This window comes from Hemitrygon akajei, chromosome 9 (assembly GCF_048418815.1).
Source record: "Hemitrygon akajei chromosome 9, sHemAka1.3, whole genome shotgun sequence".
Taxonomy (NCBI): Eukaryota; Metazoa; Chordata; class Chondrichthyes; order Myliobatiformes; family Dasyatidae; genus Hemitrygon; species Hemitrygon akajei.
In genome coordinates, this window is record NC_133132.1 from 19,423,388 (window position 1) to 19,448,051 (window position 24,664).

Genomic DNA, 24,664 nt, shown 5'->3' on the forward strand with positions numbered 1-24,664 from the left:
ATTGTCCAGTTAGCATCCTGGTAAATCTCCTGCACTCTCTCGAAAGCTTCCACATCCTCTCTATAATGAGGTGACCAGAACTGAACATAATACTCCAAGTGTGGTCTAATCATGGCTTTGTAGAGCTGTAGCATTACCTTATGACTCAGTCCCCCAACTAATGAAGGCCAACACATGAAACGTACTGCTGTATAATTCTCTACTCCCTTTCTTGAACAAAAGAATAACATGGAATAACATGCAGGAAAGATGTTAGTAAGATTGAAAGACTGCAGAGAAACTTTACAAAGATGTGGCCAGGATGTGGAAATCTGCATTGTAGAGAAAAGGTGACTATATTAGGACTCTAATTTGCTGGAGTGTAGGAGAATGAGAGGCGATTGAGAACAAGGTATACAAAATTGTGAGGGGTATAGGTAAGGTAAATGCAAGCAGCCTTTTTGCACTCAGGTTCCATGAAGCTAGAACTAGAGGTTAAGTGTTAAAGGTAAAATGTTTAAGGGGAACATGAGAGGAAACTTCATCGAGCAGAGAGCTACAGAGTGTGGAATGAGATGCCAGTGTAAGTGGTGGATGTGGGTTTGATTTCAACATTCCTGTGGCCAGTAGGAATGAAACCATCATCGCCAAGGGCGTACTCACTTCCCATTCTTGGAATATATACCATCTGGCACCCCCCACCTCAACTTATTTATCCTAATGTTTTTCAGAAGTTCCAATACATCCTCTTTCTTAATGTTGACATGTTCCTGCTCTTCACTATGTGTAGAATGGCTTGGGGTTTTCCGCCAAGGTCTTCCCATGCCCCCTTCTGGTTCTCTTAAGCTCTTCCCTGGCTACCTTGTAACCCTCAAGAGTCCTGTCTGAGTCTTACTTCCCAAACTTTAAGTATGCTTCTTTCTCTTGACTGGACGTTCCATACCTCTTGTCAACCGTGGTTTCTTCACCTAACATCCTTTCCCTGCCTCAATAGGACAAATCTATCCAGAGCCCCATGCAAAAGCTCCCTAAACAACTTTGACATTTCTGCTGTACATTTTCTTGAGAACATCTATTCCTATGTATTATGCTCCTAATTTCCTGCTTGATACCATTGTAATTAACCCTCATCCAATTAAATTGTCTGCTTTTCTTGTCCCCGGTATGCTGAAGGACGGAGTTGTGGTCACTATTTCCATAATGCTCGCCCACCAAAGTTTCTGTCACCTGACTAGATTCATTGCCTAATCCCAGATCCAGTATGGCCTCTCTTCTAGTCAGCCTGTCCACACACTGTCGGGAATCCTTCTTGGATGTACCAGCAAATTCTGTCCCATCTAAGCTTTTTGCACTAAGGAAGAGTCAATCAATATGAGGGAAGTTGAAGTTACCCAAGGCGAATTTTGTGCCTTTCCAAAATTTGCCTACTCACTGCTCTTCAGTGTCCCAGTGGCTTTTGGATGATGGACTTATACAATACTCCCAACAGAATGATTGCTCCCTTCCCTGTTTCTGACTCAGTAGGTCAGAGGTTCCCAACCTGGGGTCCACAGACCCCTTGCTTAATGATCCATGACATAAAAAAGATTGAGAACCCCTGCAGTAGATGACCCCTCCATGACATCCTCCCTTTCTGCAGATATGATACCATACAGATGAGCAATGCCACTTCCCTGCCCACCTTCCACCCTTTTACCCCCCTTCCCTGATTAGAGTCTGTCAGGTTAGTTCAAGAACCTGAAGGCAGTGGAGAAGAAGATGTTGTTGAACCTTAACATTGAGTCTTCAGCCTCCTGTACCTACAGCCTGATGGCAGCAATGAGAAGAGGACATTGCCTGGGTGGTAGGGGTCCTTGATGACAGAAGATTTTGCTCTTTGGAGATGTTCTAGATGGTGGAGAGAGCTGTTTCTGTGATGGAACAGGCTATGTACCAATCTCCGTCGCCTCTTGCATCAATGTGAATGACCTTATATTTTTCCACATTGCATTCCTTCTGCTGTCCTCTCACCCACTCATTCAGCCTGTCCACATTCACCAAAGCCTCTGTAAATCCTGCCGCCTAGTTTAGTGTTGTCCTCAGAGCTGGTAACGTGACATTTGATTCCTTCTAGTGGTGACAAGCTGCAGCCCAAGCACCATCAACCCTGTTGTCCTCTGCAGGCCGCAGCCTGATTCCCCATGCTCACTAAGGAGGATCTACTGATTCCCACTCTTTGCTTTCTGTCTGAGAATCATTTCTCCATCTAGGTCAAGATATGAACTTCAGATTCTTCTCCTCTCATTTGTTGACCTACTTCACGTGTCATCTGGTATGGAAAGCTTTTTGAAAGTCTATATACACCACATCTACTGGTTCTCCCTTATCAATTCCACAAGTGGCAACACAGGTGGACAGGGTAGGGAAGAAGGCTGATGGCATGGTTGTCCCTGTAGGTCAGGGTATGAGCAGGAAATATGATGTCATGTTGAGAGTATGTGTACAATTCTGGTTACCACACTGCAGCAAGATGTGGCTGTGAAGAGAGTGCAGATGAGATTCACAGGCAGGTTACCTGAAGTTCTGGGAAGTGATTGGCTAAGCTAGACTTCCCTGGAGTGGGTTGGGAGTATAGAGAGAGGAGGTGGGTGACCAGGTGAAATTGCAGAGACATAGTCACAAAGCTATACAGCAAGGACAACCCAACCAGTCCATGCAGACCCCAGAGCTCATCCCAATTTCCTGATCCCTGCTCTTCCACGTCCCTGCCCAAGTGCTTTTTAAATAATACCATCACTTCTCCTGGCATCTCATTCCATATACTCATCACCATCTGCTTGAAAACAATACCCCTCTGGTCTCTTAAATATACCTCCCCACTGTAAATCTATATACCCTTTTAGTTTTGGACTCTCATTGGCTGGGGAAAAGACTGACATCGTCCACCTTATGTGTGCCTCTCATAACGTTGAGTACTTCTGTAAGGTCCTCTCTTACTCTTCCTACAGCTGAAGCCCTCTGGTGCTGGCAGTATCCTCACAAATCTTCCACTCTTTCCAGTTTTACCATTTGTTTCCTTATAACAGGGTGACCAAAACTGTACAAAGTACCTTCCCTCTGTTGTTCGGCAGACAGGAGTTGCTCTGATCAGTGATGAGTTGTGTTCCCATTGGACAAAATGATGTTGGCTGGACTTCAGGGGCAGACAGAGCGAGTTCTGTGATGCTCCTCACTCTCTGGGCTCGCCTCAGAACATCAGTCCTGTACCTCACCTCATAAACTGTTGCCTGGTCTGAGAGCTCAGTGAGGCCATGGGTAGGGAGATATCCAAGATAATCCGCTTTGTGAGGGTGAGAGAGGGGGCCAGGGACCTTTCCTCCGATAAAACACGGACAGGCCCCGCCACTTTAAACCCAGATACCTCCCCCAGCCCCATCCCCAGCACGTCCACTGAGCCCAGTACGAGATAGAGCAGGTGGAAGAACCACCTGTGGGGAACCTCACCAGGCTTCAGCTGGCACAGGAGACTGGGCTCCCTTTACAGGGGACATGGGCTGTACTTAAACTGGAGGCAAACCAACATCCTCACCAGGAAGTTTGTTGTGCTGCTCAGGTTTAAACTAAAGTAGGAGTGGGTGGGAAACAAGACAGCAAGTCAAGGTGGAAGGATTGAGGGAAAGGTAAAGGACAGGTCAGGTAAATATGAGGGGAAGGCAGGTTCAGGAACATGGTGGGACTGATGGGTGAAAATAAGTTCATTTCAGGCAAGGTGGATGAAGTTACTGTCTAGATGAACGCACAGAATTTTAATGATGCGGATATTACAGAAACAGAACTGACAGCTCAGTGTTGCTGATATCGACATTTTAGACGTGATAGAAACGCAGTTGCATTACTCACCAGGGACGATGTCACAGCTGCGCTCAGGACACACTGCAGAGCTCATCTGCCGAGTCAGGAAAGGTGCATTCACTTTGATAGGGTTATACGATACACCTCCCAAAAGCTACTGGGAGATAGGGGAATTGACGTGTAGGTAGATTACAGAAAGATCTAAAAGCAGCAGTGTTATTGTAGTGGGTGATTTTTAGCTTCAATACTTACGGGGACTTCAATAAGACCATAGAACATTGGAGCAGGATCAGGTCATTCAGACCATCGAGTCTGCTCTGCCTTTCTGCCATGACCTGTTCATTCCCCGGCCTTCTCCCCAGATTCTTTGATACCTTTCAACCTTTGCCTTAAATCTACCCAATGACTTGGCCTCCACAGCTGTCTGTGGCAATGAATTCCACAGAATCACCACCCTCTGGCAAAAGGAATTCCTCCTCATCTTTATGACAAACGGACGCCCTTCTATTCAGAGGCTGTGCCCTCTGGTCCTAGGCAATCCCACTATAGGAAATATCCTTTCCATATCCACTCTATCTAGGCCTTTCACTATTCGATAGGTTTCAATGAGATCACCCCTCCCCCCCCCCCCCAATTCTTCTAAACTCTAAAGAGTGTAGGCCCAGAGCCATCACTGTTTCCAAAATGCTCATCTATTGAGAGATCTGTCACCTGACTAGGTTCGTCGTATAGTACCAGATCCAATATGGGCTCTCTTCTCGTTGACCTGTCTAGGAATTCTGTCAGGAATCCTTCCTGGGCACATCTAACAAATCCGCTCCATCTAAGGTGCCAATCAATATTAGGGAAGTTGAAGTCCCCCATGATAACAGCCCTGTTATCTTTGCATTTTTCCAAAATCTGCCTCCTGATCTGCACCACCTATAAGTGGGTCTAATGTTCTGAGTTGTGTCTGTTTCAATGCAAGCAGTAAGGCTGATGAACACAGCATGGATCTATATGTGGAGTGATGATGTTGTAGCCTAGTTACAGGAGGGGCAGGACTGGCTGTTTAATGTTCTGGGATTCTGTTGTTTGACATGAGGCTGTTTAACAAGATAAAATCCCATGGCATTACAGGAACGATACTGGCATGGATAGAGGAATGACTGACAGGCAGGAGGCAGTGAGTGGGAATAAAGGGGGCCCCTTTCGGTTGGCTGCCGGTGACATGTGGTGTTCCTCAGGGAATTGATGGCTTTGTGTCGAAATTTGCAGATGATTCGAAGAAAGGTGGAGGGGTAGGTAGTGCTGAGGAAGCAATGCGATTGCAGCAGGACTTGGGCAAATTAGAAGAATGGGCAAAAAGTGGCAGATGGAATACAGTGTTGGGAAATGTATGATAATGCATTTTGGTAAAAGGAACAATAGTGCAGACTATTATCTAAATGGGGAGAAGGTTCAAACATCAGAGGTGCAGAGGGACTTAGGAGTTCTCGTGCAAGACTCCCAGAAGGTTAATTTACAGGATGAGACTGTAGTAAAGAAGGCAAGTGGAATGTTGGCATTTATTGAAAAGGAAATAGAATATAAAAACCAGGAGATAATGCTGAGGCTTTAAAAGACATTAGCCAAGCAGCACTCAGAGTATTGTGAACAGTTCTCAGCCCCATATCTCAGAAAGGATGTGTTGTCATTGGAGAGAGTCCAGAGGATGTTCACAAGGATGATTCTGGGACTGAAGAGGTTAACATATGAGGAGTGTTTGGCAGCTTTGGGCCTGTACTCACTGGAATTTAAAGGAATGTGGGGGGATCTCATTGAAACCAACTGAATGTTGAAAGCACTAGATAGAGTGGATGTGGAGAGGATGTTTCCTGTGGTGGGGGTATCCAGAACTAGAGGGCACAGCCTCAAAATTGAGAGGTGACCATTTCGAAATGAGGTAAGGAGGAATTTTTTTAGCCAGAGAGAGGTAAATCTGTGGAATGCTCTGCCATAGACTGCGGAGTCTGTGCGTATATTTAAGGTGGAAGTTGATCGTTCCCTGATCACTCAGGGCATCAAAGGATATGGCGAGAAGGCAGGTGTGTGGGGTTGTGTGGGATCCAGGATCAGCCATGATGGAATAGTGTAGCAGACTCCCATGTCTTATGGCCATGATAAATGGAGGTACTGTATTAAAGGGGAAAAGGTGACATTACTCACCGGGGAAAATGTCACACTTCATAGCTGGTCAGACAGGAAGCCTAGTTTATCGAGGCAATTTGGGTGGAACTGAGGAATAAAAAATGACTCAGTTAATGAGACTATATTACAGACTTCCCAATATTCAGCAACATTTAGAGGAGCAAATTTGTAGAGAGGTAGAGGACATTTGCAGGAGATATAAAGTTGTAGTAGTAAGTGATTTTTTAACTTTCCGTATATTGACTGGGATTACCATGCTGTTAAAGGACTGGATGAAATAGAGTTTGTCAAATGTGTTTCCTTAATCAATATGTAGAGGTCCCAAGTAGAGAGAGCACAATACTGGATTTCCTTTCAGGGAATGAAGGCAGGGCAGGTGGCAGAAGTGGCTGTAAGGGAACACTTTGGATTTACTGATCATCATTCCATTGGTTTCAAAACAATTATGATGGCTCGGTCTGATCCTCAGCTTGAAATTCGAAACTGGAAAAGCCCAATTTAGAATTAGGCATCAGAAGTAAACTGCCAGACGTGGATTGGGATAGGTTTTCCAGCGAAGAGATGTTTGGTAAGCGGGAGACCTTCAGCTGTGAAATATTGAGAGTCCATAATTTGTATGTTCCTGTTAGAATAAAAAAGCATGTGTAGTAGATTTAGGGAACCGTGGTTATCAGAGGATATTGAGCCCCTGGTAAAGAAAATGAAGGAGGCACATATCAGATAAAGGCAGTTAGGAATAAATGAGGCACTTGAGCAGTGTAATAAATGCAAGACAACACTGAAGAGAGAAATCAGGAGGGGTACAAGAGGACATGACACAGTGAAACAGAATCACAAAGGCTTCTGTAATTAAGAGCAAGGAATGAAGTTAATCCTCTTCAGTAACAGCGTGGTCATCAGTGCTTAGAGCTAAAAGAGATGGGGGGGGGGATCTGAAATGATGTTTTGAATCTGTATTTACTTGAGTGACATACATAGAGTCTACAGAAGTGAGGCAAAACAGCGGTGAGGTCATGGACCATATACAGATTGCTGTCTTGAGGCAAATTAAAGTGGATATATCACCAGAACTTGTGGGAGGCTAGTGCAGGAATTGCAGGGGCCCTGGCAGCCGTATTTAACAAGTCCTTGGCCAGAGGAATGGGAGTTTGGCTATGTTCCGTTGTTCAAGAAAGGCTCTAAGAATAAACTGGGAAATTATGGGCCAGTGGACTTGATCTTAGTCATTGGTAAATTATTGGAAGGTATTATAAGAAACAGAATGTAATGCTGAGGCTTTATAAGGCATTGGTCAGACCGCGATTGAGTGGTTTTGGCTCCCTTATCTAAGAAAAGATGTCATTGGAGAGGGTCCAGAGGAGGCTCATGAGAATGATTCTGAGAATGAAAGGGTTAATATATTGATGGGTCTGGGTCTGTATTCTCTGGAGTTTAGAAGAATGAGGGGATATCTCATTTAGACCTATTGAATATTGAAAGGCCTAGATAAAGTGGAGATGGAGAGCATGCTTCCTGTAGCGGAGGTATCTGGGACCAGAAGGCACAGCTTCAGAACAGAAGGACATTCCTTTAGAACAGAGATAAGGAGGGATTTCTTTAGCCAGAGGGTGGTGAATCTGGAATGCATTGCCACAGGCAGCTGCAGAGCCAAATCATTGGGTAGATTTGATCAGGGTATCAAAGGTTATAGGAGAATGAGACCATAACACCGTAAGATGGGGAGCAGAATTAGGCCATTCAGCCCATTGAGTCTGCTCTACCATTTCATCATGGCTGATCCCGGATCCCATTCAATCCCATATATATGTCCTCTCACCATATCACTTGATGCCCCAACCAACCTCTGCTTTAAATATACCCACGGACTTGGCCCACACCACTATTCGTGGCAGAGCATTCCACAGATTCATCACTCTATGGCTAAAAAACTCCTCCTTACTTCTGTTCTAAAAGGTCGTCCACAATTTTGAAGCGATCCCCTCTAGTTCTGGATATCCTCTTCACATTTGTCTTATGTAGTCTTTTCAACATTCGGTAGATTTCAATTAGATGCTCTCCCCCCCCCCCCACCCTGTGCATTCTAAATTCCAGTGAGTACAGGCCCAAAACTGCCAAACGTTCTTCATATGTTAACCCCTTCATTCCTGGAATCATCCTCATGAACCTCCTCTGGACTCTCTCCAATGACAACACATCCTTTCTGAGATATGGGGTCCGAGACTCTGTGCAGCCTGACTAGTGTCTTATAAAGCCTGAGCATTATCTCCATGTTTTTATATTCTATTCTCCTCGAAATAAATGCCAACATTGCATTTGCCTTCTTTACTCAACCAGGCAAACCTTCAGGGACTCTTGCACAAGGACTCCAAAGTCCCTCTGCACCTCTGATGTTTGAATTTTCTCCCCATTTAGATAATTGTTCCTTTTACCAAAATGCATTATCATACATTTCCCAACACTGTATTCCATCTGCCATTTTTTTGCCCATTCTTCCAATTTGTTTTAAGTCCTGCTACAATTTCATTGCTTCCTCGGCACTACCTACCCCTCCACCTATCTTCATATTTCAAACTTTGCAACAAAGTCATCAATTCCACTGTCTAAATCATTGACAAACAATGTGAAAAGTAGTGGTTCCAATACTGACCCCTGAGGAACACCACTAGACACTGGCAGCCAACCAGAAAAGGCCCCCTTAATCCCACTTGCTGCCTCCTGCCTGTCAGCCATTCCTCTATCCATGCCAGTATCTTTCCTGTAACACCATAGGATTTTATTTTGTTAAGCAGTCTCATGTGAGGCACCTTATCAAATACCTTCTGAAAACCCAAGTAAATGAATCCACTGCTTCTCCTTTGTCCACCCTGCTTGTTACTTCCTCAAAGAATTCTAACAGATTTATAGAAACATAGAAAACATACAGCACAATACAGGCCCTTCGGCCCACAAAGTTGGACCGAACATGTCCCTACCTTAGAAATTACTAGCGTTACCTATCGCCCTCTATTTTTCTAAGCTCCATGTACCTATCCAAAAGTCTCTTAAAAGACCCTGTCGTATCTGCCTCCACTACTGTTGTCAGCAGCCCATTCCACACACTCACCATTCTCTGAGTAAAATAACTTACCCCTGACATCTCCTTTGTACCTACTCCCCAGTACCTTAAACCTGTGCCCTCTTGTGGCAGCCATTTCAGCCCTAGGAAAAAGCCTCTGACTATCCACACGATCAATGCTTCTCATCATCTTATACACCTCTATCAGGTCACCTCTCATCCTCAATCGCTCCAAGGAGAAAAGACCGAGTTCACTCAACCTATTCTCATAAGGCATGCTCCCCAATCCAGGCAACATCCTTGTAAATCTGCTCTGCACCCTTTCTATGGTTTCCACATCCTTCCTGTAGTGAGGCGACCAGAACTGAGCACAGTACTTCAAGTGGGGTCTGACCAGGGTCCTATATAGCTGCAACATTACCTCTCGGCTCTTAAACTCAATCCCACAGTTGATGAAGGCCAATACACCATATGCCTTCTTAATCACAGAGTCAACCTGCACAGCTGCTTTAAGCGTCCTATGGATTCGGACCCCAAGATCCCTCTGATCCTCCACACTGCCAGGAGTTTTACCATTAACACCATATCTGCCAATACAGATTTGTCAGGCACAAGTTCCCTTCATAGAAACCATACTGACTTTGATTTATCATTATTTTCCAAGTACTCCGAAACCTCATCCTTAATAAAAGACTCCAGCACATTCCCAAATAACTGGCCTAAAATTTCATCTTTTGTTTTCCTCCCTTCTTAAAAAGTGGAGTGACACTTACAATTTTCCAGTCCTCCGGGACCATGCCAGAATGAGTTTGTGAGGGATTTCAAATCAGCCGTAATGGAATGGTGGAGCACACTGAATGGCCTAATTCTGCTCATGTCTTATGGTCATATGTCTTAATATGGATAGACGGGGCCTGATTAGGGACAGTTGTTGACATGGCTTAGTGCATGGTAGGTCATGTCTAACCAATCTTCTGGAGTTGAAAGTCGATGAAGGAAAGGCAGTGGGCGTTGTCCACGTGGACTTGAGCAAGGATTAAATCAGCTGGCATTCCGGATGAGATAGTTAATCAGATTCAGCGTTGGCTTAGCAGAAGCCAGAGGTATGATATGGCTGCCTCTTACTAGAGGCCTGTGACTAGTGATGTGCCGTCGGGATGTTGCTGTTTTATCATCTACATTAACAACTTAGAAGATAACGTGGTAAATTGTTTCTGCAAATTTGCAGCTGACGCCAAATTGGTGGTGTAGTGGACAGTAAGGAAGGCAAGCTGATCTGGACCAGCTGGAAAGATGGCAGATGGAATTTAATGCTGACAAGTGTGAGATGTTGCTTTTTGGGAGCACAGAGTAGGGTAAGGCATGCACTATGAATGGTAGGACATTGAGTTGTGCCGTAGAACAAAGAGGCCAGGGCAAAGGGATGATAATTCTTTTAAAGTGGCCTCAAAGGTAGATCGGGTCATAAAGAGAGATCTTGGCACATTAGACTTCATAAATCAGAGCACTGACTCAGCAGTTTTGATGAAGTTGTATAAGACACACGTCAAATTTAGAGTATTGTGTGTAGTTCTGGTTGCCTACCTACAAGATATATATCAAGCTTGAAAGGCCACAGAGAAAGTTTACAAGGGTGTTGTCAGGAGTTGAGGACCTGAGCTATAAAGTCAGGACTTCACTGTGGAATGAGTTGCCAGTGGAAATCGCAGAAGTGGGTTCAATAGTAACAGCCGGAAAAGTTTGGATATGCAAATAGATGAGAGGGGTTTGGAGGGCTATGGTTCAGGTAGATGGCACTAAGCAGAAAAGCAGGCCAGCATGGACTAAATCATTTCCGTCTGATTCTTTCCTGCATCCAGCTTAATGACATCCTTCCTAAACTGGGCAGCCAGAACTGCACACAATACTCTCTAGTCTCACTAACATCTTGTAGAGGTGTAACATGATGTCCCAACTCCTGTGCTCATTGCTGTTACAGATGAAGGCAAACATGCCATGTTTATCTCTGTTGCCAAGGATCTCTCTGCTTTACAACACCCTCCCTGACCCTGCCAAGCTCTGTGTTCAAAGCACACTGTATGTTTCATTTCATGGCTTCTTGTGGAGCCTTATGTGACTGTGGCAATTGACCACCCCTTTTCACAGGTATCATTCCCACCCTGATTTCCACTGCAACCATAGTAGGTCCTCACCGTGTCCCTTTATCACTTCCCTCACCACCATCCAGCATGAAGGCAGCCATTTCAGGCGTGGCAGATTCACGTGCACCACCTCCTGCTCCTGATGTGACTTCCTTCAAGTACAGAATGAGCGACTGCTTCCCGGGGCATTGGCACTCTGTAACCAAATGGAGCTCATTTTCCCACACCAACCTGTCTGTCGACGGCCTCCTCCATTGCCACAGGGTGATCAACAACCCAAGTAATCGCACTCACTGTTCTCTGATTCTCCCTACATTCCTGTCCCGTCACTCAGTCCATTCCCCCTCTCCACCTGGTTCCACCTCCCCATCATTCCTCATCTCGCTCATTTAGCACCTTCCTCATCAGATCCCAACACTCCCACAGCTCCTCTTTCTCAGCTGGCTCCATCTTCTCACTAGCCCCTCTTCACCTGCTCCCACCCGTCTCTCCTCTCAGCGCATCCCCCTCTCCTGCTGACCGAATTGCTGCAAGGCTGCTGGGGGGGTGATTGCTAACGGAGGAGGTGCCACCCGGTGCCCTGCAGTGATTGACTGTGCTCTGTGCCACAGTGAGAACCCCCTGCCCACGGTGGAGATCGCCATCAGGAACACAGGCGATGCTGACCAGTGGTGCCCGCTGCTGGAGACCCTCACCGACGCAGAGATGGAGAAGAAGATTCGTGATCAGGACCGCAACACCCGGTATGCCCCACTCTTGTTTCACAGCATCATTGTCTGCCTACCCCATACCCTGCACAAACACCTTCTACCCCTCCCTTACCCTTGTCCACATACACATACTCGCGTATATTTGCAGACATACCTCCCCCTCATGTTGAACTTGAATGATATAAATCGAGGATGAAGTCTGTCATTTCTCCAGGTGACCTATTTCTCTCTGCTAACAACTGCTTGCATTATTTTCTTGTTTTACAGGAGGATCAGGCGTCTTGCGAATACCGCGCCGGCCTGGTAACTGATCTTGAGTTCAGTTTGCCTTGAACTAGCTGACTGATCCCAGGCTCAGATCAGCCCTCTACCTGGTACCTGCCCCACACTCAAGCCTCCAGTCTGTACGTTGGGAGCCGCTCCCTGCTCAGTGCTGCCCCCCTCGCTGGGAATTGATCCTGTGTGCGGCCCCATCTCTAGACTGGCACTCGGTCTGGTTCAATTGATGACGAGTGGTTAACCATTGCAAGTGCTTGTTCTGAGAGAAGTAGACATTCCCCACAGCGGCCTTGTCGCAGACCCCCTACACTGTGTGATAAGACTGGTGCAGACCCCCACACTGTGTGATAAGACTCTGTTCATCAGATGGCTTGTGCAGTTCTATTCCCTACAGTCAATGCACAGAAGTCTTGCCTTAATCTGTTTTTGTATAGATGCTCATTGCACTTCTAGAGCAGTTCTTTTATAAAATAAAGGTCTTAATTTTAGTTATACTGCAATGGTTTTTAATGCATCTGATGTGATAGTTTGCTTGGGGGTGAGGGAAGAGCTACAAATCATGTATGGTGTGCTTCAGCTCGACCAGGAATGCTTTACCTGATGGAAGTCTGCGGTGAGGGAGTGTATGTTTAAAACGACGTCTGATTAGTGAGTTGTGAAATCGGATCTGTGTCACGTGTCATGGTCCATGCTGAAGTCTGGGCAAAGATGAGAACTCCTACTGGGGAAGAGGAATGGCCCGTGAATACATTGTGAAAGCGTGAGTTTCCATTGAAAGTTCCATCTTGGACACGACAGTAGATCGTAGCATTTCCACTCACTGCTGCCTGCATTTAAAACTAATTATTGGTAAGGAAGGGGATTTTTTTTTGCCCTTGACAGTATTTTGTGTGTTCTGAAATCTTGAGCTTAAGTTATAGGATATAGGACAGTACAGTCCCTGCGGCCCATGATCTTGTGCTGACCTTTTAACCTACTCCAAGATGAATCAAACCCTTACCTCCCACATACCCGTTGCTTACATGTCCCTAATGTACCTGCCTGCACTGCCACCCACGGCAGCACGTTCCATGACTCACCATTCTCTATGTTAAAAAAAACCTATCTCAAACATTGCACCCCCCCCCCCCCCTATACTTCCCTCCATCACCTTAAAATTCTGCCCTCCCCCCTGGTAGTTATTTCCACTCTATGAAGTCACTTCTCATCCTTCTTCACTCCAAAGACAAAAGCCTGACCTCGCTCAACCTCAAAACATGCTCTCTAATCCAGGCAACACCTGGTAAATCTCCTCTCCATAAAAATCAGAGAGCAGAGTCCCAGAGCAGATCTCTGCAGAAACCACTGATCTCCAGTCAGAATACACTCCATCTACCTCGACCTTCTGCCTTCTGTAGTCAAGCCAATTCGAAATCCACACAGCCACATTTTCCTGTATTCCATGCCTCCTGACTTCCTGAAAACCATGGAAAACCTTACCAACATCCAAAGACATCCACTGCCTGACCTTCATCAATTTATTTTGCCACCTTACCGAAGACGTTAGTCAGGATCATGAGACATGACTTTTTTTTTATTCATTCATTTGTGGGATAAGGGCGTCACCAGCTAAGCCAGCATTTATTGCCCATCCTTCGTTGCCCTTGAGAAGGTGGTGATGAGCTGCCTTCTTGATCTGCTGCGGTCCCTGAGGTGCAGGTACACCCACAGTGCTGTTAGGGAGGGAATTCCATGATTTTGACCCAGCGGCGATGAAGGATAAACAATATGCTTCCAAGTCAGGATGGTGAGCGACTTGGAGGGGGATTTCCTGATGGCGGCGTTCCCAGGTATCTGCTGTTCTCGTCCTTCAAGATGGTGGTGGCGGTGGGTTTGGAAGGTGCTGCCTTTGGTGTGTTGCTGCAGTGCAGCTTATAGACAGTACTCACTGCTGCAAGTGTTCGTCAATGGTGGAGGGATTGGATGCTTGTGGAAGGGGTACCAAACAAATGGGCCACCTTCTACTGGATGGTGTCAAGTTTCCTGAGTGTTGATGGAGCTGCCCTCGTCCAGGCGAGTGGCAAGTATTCCATTACACTCCCGACCTGAGCCTTGTAGATGGTGGACAGGTTTTGGGGAGTCAGGAGGTGAGTTACACACCGCAGGATTCATAGCCTTTGACCTGCTCTGGTAGCCATGGTGTTTATATGGCAAGACCTGTTCCGTTTCCTGTCAAGGGACGATGGTTAGAGCCTCTCTTGTTGGAGATGGTCATTGCCTGGCACTTGTGTGGCTCGAATGTTACCTGCCACTTGTCAGTCCAAGCCTGGATATTGTCCAGGTCCTGCTGCATTTGGGTATGAACTGCTTCACTATCTGAGGAGTCACAAATGGTGCAGAACATTGTGCAGTCATCTGCGAACATCTCCACTTCTGACCTTATGATGGAAGGAAGGTCAATGATGAAGCAGCTGAAGATGGTTGGTCCTCAGACACTTCCCTGAGGAACTCCTGCAATGATTCCTGAGGATGAGATGATTGACCTCCAACCACCACAACCATCTTCCTTTGTGTCAGGTATGATTCCAACCAGCGGAGGCCTTCCCCCTAATTCCTATTGACTCCATTTTAGCTAGGGCACCTTGATGCCATACTCGGTCAAAAGCTGCCTTTGAGGTCAGGATGAGTGGCCTTGACGGAACCCAAACTGGGCATCTATAAGCAGGTTATTACCGAGTAGGTGCTGCAGGATTGCACTGTTGATGACCCCTTCCGTTACTTTGCTGATGATTGAGAGTAGGCTGATAGGGTGGTAATTGGCTGGGTTGGATTTGTTGTGTACAGGACATACCAGGACAATTTTCCACACTAACCTCGTAAAACTATGCTATCGTAATCAGACTATACTTCTCCAAATACCTGTAAATTCTTTTCCTAAGAATCCGCTCCACTAGTTTTATCCATCACTGATGCAAGACTCACTGGTATATAATTCTCCATTACCTTTCTTGAACAAGGAGTAATATTTGCCACCCTCCAATTTTCTGGTGCTACTCCTGTGGCCAGTGACCATCAGCAATGGTGTAGCAATCTCTTCCCTCACATCCTAGACTAACCTGGGATATATCCCATTATGTTTTTCAAAAGTTCTAGCACATACTCTTTCTTAATATCGACATGTTCCAGCATACCCACCTGTTCTACGCTGACATCACATTCTGATACTGAACATTGAAGCTAAGCAGTCTGTTCTGTGATGTCCCTGCATTCATCAAGCTCCCACTCACTGAAGCAAAGTATTCATTAGGACCTCGCCTACTTACTCTGACTCCAGGTACGTTTCCTTGTTTATCTTTAGTAGATCCTACACTCACCTCAGTTGTCCTCCTGTTCTTCACATACATACAGAATGCCTTGGGGCTTTCTTTAATCTTACTCTCCAAGGCCTTCTCTCCACATCCATTTATAAGCTCCTTTCTGACTACCTTATGGCTCTCAGGAGCCCTGTATAATCGTTGTGTCCTAAACCTTCTGCCTTCTCCTTCTCAACAAGATGTTCCACATCTCTTGGTTCCTTCTCTCTACCATTCTTTCCCTGCTTCAATGGGACAAATCTATCCAGAACCCCGTATGTGTCCTTAAACAGCCTCCACATTTTCATTACACTTTTCCTTGACTGCATCCATTCTCAATTTACTCCCAAGTTCCTGTAATTCCCATACCATCTACTCCAAGGTCAGGGAGTTGTGGCCACTGTCTCTGAAATAGTAATCTAATACTATACTGGTTAATGCTATACCAGATCCAGTGTGGCCTCTCCTTTAGTTGGCTGGTCAAGATTATTGCATCAGGAACCATTCTTTGATAAACCTGACATATTCTGCCCCGTCTGAACCTTTTGCACTGAGGAGGCGCCAATGAATATTAGGGAATTTGAAGTAACTATCAAGCGGAGCAGTTGGGGGGAAATTGTAGCTTATGATTGCTACACAGATTTACGCAAAGCTGTCAATGACTCAACAATTCTCAATGCTGACTTTGATGCAAACTATTATAATGTTTAATTACATTTGTTGTGAAAGCAACTGGATCACAATACAAAATAAAAAATAAATGTTCTCTATTTCAACATTCAGTCCCTCAAAATAAAAGGTATTATTGGTGAGCTTCAGGTTTCTATTAATTCCAATCCCCAAGCCTTTGCCCTTGACCCCAGTTGAATCCCACAGGTCGATCTTCAGGCAGCATGTTATAATTGGGATCCTCCTCTGCAACGTCAAATATTGCCTTCCTGCAAATCAGATGGAGCGGGGTAATTATGTCTTTTGTGGGAATTGAAAAATAATACATTTAACAACTGTCACAAAATGCTGGTGGAACGCAGCAGGCCAGGCAGCATCCATAAGGAGAAGCACTGTCGACGTTTCGGGCCGAGACCCTTCGTCAGGACTACTGAAAGGAAAGATAGTAAGAGATTTGAAAGTAGTGGGGGGAGGGGGAAATGCGAAATGATGGGAGAAGACCGGAGGGGGTGGGATGAAGCTAAGAGCTGGAAAGGTGATTGGCGAAAGTGATACAGAGCTGGAGAAGGGAAAGGATCATGGGACGGGAGACCTTGGGAGCAAGAAAGGGGGAGGGGGGAGCACCAGAGGGAGATGGAGAACAGGCAGAGTGATGGGCAGAGAGAGAGAAAAAAACAAACAACTAAATATGTCAGGGATGGGGTAAGAAGAGGAGGAGGGGCATTAACGGAAGTTAGAGAAGTCAATGTTCATGCCATCAGGTTGGAGGCTACCCAGCCGGTATATAAGGTGTTGTTCCTCCAACCTGAGTGTGGATTCATCTTGACAGTAGAGGAGGCCATGGATAGACATATCAGAATGGGAATGGGACGTGGAATTAAAATGTGTGGCCACTGGGAGATCCTGCTTTCTCTGGCGGACCGAGCGTAGGTGTTCAGCGAAACGGTCTCCCAGTCTGCATCGGGTCTCACCAATATATAAAAGACCACACCGGGAGCACCGGACGCAGTATGCCACACCAGCCGACTCACAGGTGAAGCGTCACCTCACCTGGAAGGACTGTCTGGGGCCCTGAATGGTGGTGAGGGAGGAAGTGTAAGGGCAGGTGTAGCACTTGTTCCACTTACAAGGATAAGTGCCAGGAGGGAGATCGGTGGGAAGGGATGGGGGGGACAAGTGGACAAGGGAGTCGAGTAGGGAGCGATCCCTGCGAAAAGCAGAAGGGGGGGGAGAGGAAAGATGTGCTTGGTAGTGGGTCCCGTTGGAGGTGGCGGAAGTTACAGAGAATTATATGTTGGACCTGGAGGCTGGTGGGGTGGTAGGTGAGGACAAGGAGAACCCTATCCCGAGTGGGGTGGTGGGTGGATGGGGTGAGGGCAGATGTGTGGGAAATGGGAGAGATGCGTTTGAGAGCAGAGTTGATGGTGGAAGAAGGGAAGCCCCATTGTTTAAAAAAGGAAGACATCTCCTTCGTCCTGGAATGAAAAGCCTCATCCTGAGAGCAGATGCGATGGAGACAACATCACTCTGCCTGTTCTCCATCTCCCTCTGGTGCTCCCCCCTCCCCCTTTCTTTCTCCCAAGGCCTCCCGTCCCATGATCCTTTCCCTTCTCCAGCTCTGTATCACTTTCGCCAATCACCTTTCCAGCTCTTAGCTTCATCGCACCCCCTCTGGTCTTCTCCTATCATTTCGCATTTCCCCCTCCCCCCACTACTTTCAAATCTCTTAGTATCTTTCTCTTCAGTTAGTCCTGATGAAGGGTCTCGGCCTGAAACGTCGACAGTGCTTCTCCTTATAGATGCTGCCTGGCCTGCTGTGTTCCACCAGCATTTTGTGTGTGTTGTTTGAATTTCCAGCATCTGCAGATTTCCTTGTGTGGACATTTAACAACTGTGATAAGTTTCCAGAGCCCTGGGTACAGTAGGATCGCAGCTGAACTTGAGCACTGGGAAGGCAATGGGTACCAGGGACAAAATGCAGGAAGTGTACAGATGACAGTGCAATGATGTGGGTGTGTAGGCCAGAGGTAGATGGTATTCATGTGCAGATGACATGTACCATTTGGGAAAGTGGGCAGATGTTTGGGTGTCATATCTGCCCACTTGCAGAAAGTTGAAGCAGACAAAATGTTCATAAGACCAAGATAATGAAGCCAAGTCCTGGCTAATCCCGAATTTAGCAATTGGGAATTGTTGTTATACAGTTCGCAAGCACAAACAATAGCTGGTGTTAGGTTTTACAGTTCCTCCAGTATGCACACTGAGAGCAAATGTGAGGGATCTGGATCTTAGATTTCATAAGTATGAGGTACAGAGTACAAAAGGGACACTATGCTGAAACTTTACAAATATCTGGTCAGACCACAATTCGAGGACTGCGTAGTTTTGACCACAGTATACTTGAGGATGGTCGTGAACATTGGTAGCTTGGGTTGAGGAGTTTGATGTTGCAGAGTTCACCGAGCTTGGCAATTAGATTGCAGATGTTTCATCACCAGCTGAGGTGAAATCTTCAGTGCACAGCTGTAGGTGTTTCTGTCTGGAAGTGGTTGTGTTTATATAGCCCCCGGTTGCTTGCCTGTGTCTTGATGTGCTACCCCTTCAGCTGAACTTAATTCTATTGGTTCACATTGCTTTGGCTCTTAGGGGTTCATAGATAGCGTTTATTTTGATATGTTTGTTTACGGAGTTATCAGAGAACCATGCTTCTAAAAGTACTCGTGCCTGCTTCGTATTTGCCTGCATCAGAATCTTCTTGGTCAGTACCGAGATCACCTCTCCATACTGCCAATCGATTTAAGAGTCTTTGTCCTGTCTGGCTGACATAGTACTGTTACAGCCTCCACAGCTGAGCCTGTATACCACACTACTTTTGTCTGTTGTCTTTACTAGTACTTTGGTTCTCGAGAAAAGCTTCCTTAAAGTCACCATTGGTTTGTGAGCGATGTGATGCCATTGGGTTCGAGCAGTCGAGCTGTCATTTCTGAGATCTTCTTGATGTAGGGCAAGGTTGCATGATCAATGCATATGAAAATGTATGCAACGTTCTCCTTACTAGGAATCTCCTGATGAAATTCCATGGGTAACTCAGTAGTACTCATGGGTAATTCCATGAGTAGCAACAGTACTGAATTTCCTCCATTTGTAGATAGTTTCTTACTGTGGACTGATGAACATTCAGGTCTTTAGAAATGTTTTTGTAGTCTTTTCCAACTTCATACATCTCTACAATTCTTCTAAGGTTCTCCGAAAGTTGTTTTGATTGAAGTACGGTGCACATAAGTAGATCTTTCTTGAAGAGCAGACTCTGTCAGTAACCTGACTGTGTGTCTTTTTATAGGGCAGGGCGCCTCTACAACCCACACCTCCAATCTCATCTCATTGATTGGAACACCTGACTCCAAATAGCTTTTGTAGAAGGCGTTACCACAGAGTTTCACATAACTTTTTTGAACCTAGACTGTGATTGTTTAAATGGCGTACTCAGTATTGATAAGAAATATAATTGTTTGTGTGTTATTAGTTTAGACAGGCAGATTCTGTTTGTCTATTATCATGACTTAGATGAAGATCTGACCACATTTATGAGTAATTATTCCAGAAAACCAAGTAATTACAAAATGTTTCACAAACCTTTTCTTGTAACTGTATATGTCTATTGAATAGTTAAGTTAAAATAAATAGTAGTATTTAAGTGGAGTAAAGGAAATTACAGTGGTAAGAGAGGAGTTGGCCAAAGTAAATTGGAAGGAGATGCTGAGAGGGATGACATCAGAGTAGCAATGGCGTGAGTTTCTGGGAAAAATGAGGAAGGTGCAGGATAGATGTATTCCAAAAACAAAGAAATACTCAAATAGTACAACCGTGGCTGACAAGGGAAGTCAAAGCTAGTGTAAAAGCAAAAGTACACTATTGTACTTTTATTGGAAGTAAAATTATTGGAAAGACAGAGGTTTGGAAAGCTTTTAAAAACCCACAGAGAGCAACTAAAAGAATCATTCAGAGGGAAAGATGAAATATGAAAGCAAGCTTTAGCAAACAATATCAAAGTGGACAGTAAAAGCTTTTACAAGTAGGTAAAAAATGAAAAAGATGAGAGGGGATATAGGACTGCTAGAAAATGAGGCCAGACAAATAATAACAGGAGACAAGGAGATGGCAGATGAAGTAAATGAGTATTTTCCATCAGTCTTCACTGTGGAAGACATTAACAGTGTGCCAGATGTTGAGGGGTTTGAGGGAAGAGAAGTGAGTGCAGTTACAAGGGAAAAGATGCTCAAAAAGCTGAAAGTCCGAAGGGTACACAAGTTACCTGGACCAGATGAACTGCACCCTAGGTTTTGGAAAGATGTAGCCGGTAGAGATTGTGGAGGCATTAGTAATGATCTTTCAAAAATTATTGGCCTCTGGCATGGTGTCAGAGGACTTGAAAATTGCAAATGTCACTCCACTCTTTCAGAAAGGAGGAAGGCAGCAGAAAGGAAATTATAGACCAGTTAGCCTGACCTCAGTGGTTGGGAAGATGTTGGAGTCAATTGTTAAGGATAAAGTTATGAAGTACTTGGTGATTCAGGACAAGATAGGACTAAGTCAGCATGGTTTCCTTCAGGGAAAATCTTGCCTGATGAAGCTTTTGGAATTCTCTGAGGAGATTACAAGTAGGATAGATAAAGGGGATGCAGTGTATGTTGTATATTTGGACTTTCAGAAGGCCTTTGACAGGTGCCACTCATGAGGCTGCTTACCAAGTTAAGAGCCCATGGTATTACAGGAAAATTACTGGCATGGTTAGAGCATTGGCTGATTGGTAGGAGGCAGTGAGTGGGAATAAAAAGATCCTTGTCTGGTTGGCTGCCAGTGACTAGTGGTGTTCCACAGGGATTGGTGTTGGGACCGCTTCTTTTTATACCATATATAAATGATTTAGATGATGGAATAGATGGCTTTGTTGCCAAGTTTGCAGAGGATATGAAGATTGGTGAAGGGGCAGGTCATGTTGAAGAAACAGGTAGGATGCAGAAGGACTTAGATTAGGAGAAAGGGCAAAAAAGTGGCAAATGAAATATAATGTTGGAAAATGCATGGTCATGCAATCAGGTAGAAGAAATAAATGTTTAGACCATTTTCTAATCGGAGAGAAAATCCAAACATCTGAGATGTAAAGGAACTTAGGAGTCCCTAAAGGTAAAGTCGGTGGTGAGGAAGATGAATGTTAGCATTCATTTCAATAGGTCCAGAATACAAGAACAGGGATGTGATGTTGAGGCTTTATAAGGCACTGGTGAGGCCTCACCTTGAGTATTGTGAACAGTTTTGGGCTCTTCATCTAAGAAAAGATGTGCTGGCATTGGAGAGGGTTCAGAGGAGGTTCACAAGGATGATTCCAGGAATGAAAAGGTTATCACAAGGAATGTTTGATGGCTCTATGTCTGTACTGACTGGAATTGAGAAGGCTCAGGGGAATCTCACTGAAACCTCTGGAATGTTGAAAGACCTGGACAGAGTAGATTTGGAAAGGATGGTCCCCACGGTGAGGGAGTCTTTGGCAAGAGGGCATAGCCTCAGGATAGGGTGTCCATTTAAAACAGAGATGCGGAGAAATTTCTTTAACCAAAGGGTGGTGAGTTTGTGGAATTTGTTACCACAGGCCGCTGTGGAGGCCAGGTCATTGGGTGTATTTAAGACAGAGCTTGATAAGTTCGTAATTGGACATGGCATCTAAAGTAATGGCGAGAAGGCCAGCATGTGGGGCTGAGGAGTGAGGGGGGGGAAGTGTCAGCCAAGATTGAATGGCGACGTAGACTTAATGGGCCAAATGGCCTAATTCTGGTCGAATGGTCTTAAATAGCGCAAAGTAACAGAAATAAAAGTAGTGAGGTAGTGTTCATCGGTTCAGTGTCCATTTAGAAATCGGATGGCAGAGGGGAAGAAGCTGTCCCTGAAATGCTGAGTGTGTGCCTTCAGGTTTCTGTACCTCCTTCCCAACGGTAAGTGTGAAGACGGCATGCCCTGGGTGGTGGGGATTCTTAATGATGGACGCTGCCTTCCTAATGCACCACTCCTTGAAGATGTTTTGGATACTATGGAGGCTGGTGCCCATGATAGAGCAGACTAATTTTACAAGTTTCTGCAATTATTTTGATCTTGTGCAGTAACCCCCCCCCCATCCCTCCCATACCAGATGGTGATGCTCTCCACAGTACCTTTCTAGAAGTTTGAATGTTTTAGATGACAAACTGTATCTCCTCAAAGTCCTACTGAAATATAGCCACTGTCTTGCCTTCTTTATAACTGCATCAATATGTTGTGTCCAGATTAAGTCCTCAGAGATATTGATAGCCAGGAATTTGAAATTGTTCACTATCTCCATTTCTAATCCCTCTATGAGGATTGGTTTCTTTTTCCTCAACTTACTCCTCCTGAAGTCCACAACCATCTCTTTGGTCTGGCTGACATTGAGTGCCAGGTTGTTGCTGCCACAGCACTCTACTAGCTGGTATATCTCGCTCCTGTACACCCTTTTGTCACCATCTGAAATTCTGCCAACAACGTTTCTATCATCAGCAAATTTACAGCTGCTGTTTGAGCTATGCCTAGCGACACAGTCATGGGTGTAGAGAGAATGGAGAAGTGGGCTAAGCACACACCCCTGTGGAGCGTCAGCAAGGTGGAGGTGTTATTTCCAATCCGCACAGACTGTAGTCTTCCAGTTAGGAAGTGCCATTCTCCTCTGATAACTCTGAAAACAAACATATCTTTTATAGATGCCATTCAGGAACCCCCTAAAGAGGTCAACTGAAGGGGTAGTCAATCAGGACACAGGCAAGTGATTGGGGGGGGGGGGGGGGCTACATAAACACAAGCATTACCGGAAACACCAACGACTGCACACCTCAAATGCTCATCCTCTGTGAGTTCAGCGGACACCGCTGGTGAGGGTGAGGAGGAGCCCTATCAGTATGATTCAGGAATGGAAGAATCTTCATTAAACAAGAGACTGGAAAAACTGGAGTTCTCCTTGGAGTGCAGCAATTTAATAGGAGGTATCCAGGATTGTAAAGGAGATGAAAAGATGTTTCCACTATTTGGTGGGAACCCCAGGGTTGCAGAAGGAAAAGTGATTAATGATTTGAAAAGCAAATGATCAACCCTCACGGAACATAAATTTATTTGAAGTCCCACACCCCAATACTGTGCATTTTCACATCCACCCTTCTCCTGAATCACGAATGTGCCTTCAGGATACAGTATTCAGACACTGATCTAGACCAGCCCTGACATGTTAGATTAAAGAAAGGGGTAAAAATAGGGTTGTTGTCATAGGGTTGTCATAGCAACTTCCCCCAACATAGGCGTCCCTAGTGAAAGAGGGTTAGATGGGGCAGAATTTGTTAGGTGCACCCAGGAGGGTTTCTTAAATAAGTTTACAGATAGTCCAACTAGAGAAGGGACAAGTCTGGACCTGGAGTTGGGAAATGACCAGCTGTCTGACCACTTAATGGGAAAGTGTTGTGGTCAGTGTTCCCTAAGTTTCAATGTGAGCTATAGATAGAATACGAATGAGCCTTGCATATCAAATTAGAGTAAGGCAAACGAGAGTGCATAATTAGTGTTCAGACAGTGACAGATGTGGATAACACTGCACCTCGGGAGAAATTGCTAAATTAGGGATTACAACAATGTTAGGCAGGAATCGGAGAGTTAACTGGGAACAGCTGTTTTTGGGCAAGTCTACATCTGACATATAGAAGATGTTTAAAGACCAACTGTACAGAGTACAGAACAGGTACATTCAGTAAGAAGGTTGGCAAGGTAAGGAGAATTAAATTTAGTCAAGAAGAAAAAGTCTTAGGTTTTGGAAGCTAAAGTCAGAGTCTTTAAGACTTATGAAAAACCTAGAAAAGAACTCTTAAGGAATTAGGAGAGACAGGAGGGGCCATGAAAAGTCCTTTACAGTAGAATGAAAGAGAACCCTATACGTACATAAAGAGCATGAGGATAACTAGGAGTGAGTAGGGCTGTCGAGGATAAAGGAAGGAACATGTGCTTGAAGGCAGAGGATATGAGAGCAGTCCTACATAAGTACTTTGTATCAGTATTTACCTAGGATAGGGATGGGGAGGATGAGATCAGTGCTCGTAAGCCAGGGGATTTTGAGAGAAAGGTGGAGGTAATGTATAGAGCGTTAAGGTCCCCAGGTTGTTGAGAGAGACAAGAGACGAGATTTCTGAAGCCTTGATGTTTATGTCCTCTCCAGCCAGAGCCAAATTCCTGAAATACCGCCAAATTGCTAATGTTCTGTTATTCAAGAAAGGAGCTTGGTGGATTTTATAGCATCTACGGGAGGAAAGAAATTGTCAAAGTTTTGGTTATCCTAATGTAAGATTTTAACCTGCAATATCAACAATTTCTTTTTCGCACAGAAGCAGCATGAATGAACTGTTAGAGTTCCTCCAGCATATAGTTTGTTGCTCCAGATTCCAGCATCTGCAGTCTCTC

The 24,664-nt window shown here is 45.1% G+C and overlaps 2 protein-coding genes across 6 annotated transcripts in view; one reads left to right on the forward strand and one right to left on the reverse strand.

The window, feature by feature from the left end:
- smarcb1b (SWI/SNF related BAF chromatin remodeling complex subunit B1b) overlaps nucleotides 1-12,658 on the forward strand; it is a 92,556-nt gene extending 79,898 nt beyond the window's left edge. For all 3 annotated transcript variants that reach the window (XM_073055564.1, XM_073055567.1, XM_073055565.1), the window contains exons 8-9: nucleotides 11,787-11,918; nucleotides 12,153-12,658. In XM_073055564.1, the coding sequence (XP_072911665.1) occupies nucleotides 11,787-11,918; nucleotides 12,153-12,192 (172 nt within the window). In that variant the 3' untranslated portion in view covers nucleotides 12,193-12,658. The remainder of the gene's footprint in view (nucleotides 1-11,786; nucleotides 11,919-12,152) is intronic.
- Nucleotides 12,659-16,180: 3,522 nt separating this feature from the next.
- The window catches only part of LOC140732899 (derlin-2-like), an 80,835-nt gene continuing 72,351 nt past the window's right edge, over nucleotides 16,181-24,664 (reverse strand). For all 3 annotated transcript variants that reach the window (XM_073055569.1, XM_073055568.1, XM_073055570.1), the window contains one exon: nucleotides 16,181-16,434. In XM_073055569.1, the coding sequence (XP_072911670.1) occupies nucleotides 16,323-16,434 (112 nt within the window). In that variant the 3' untranslated portion in view covers nucleotides 16,181-16,322. The remainder of the gene's footprint in view (nucleotides 16,435-24,664) is intronic.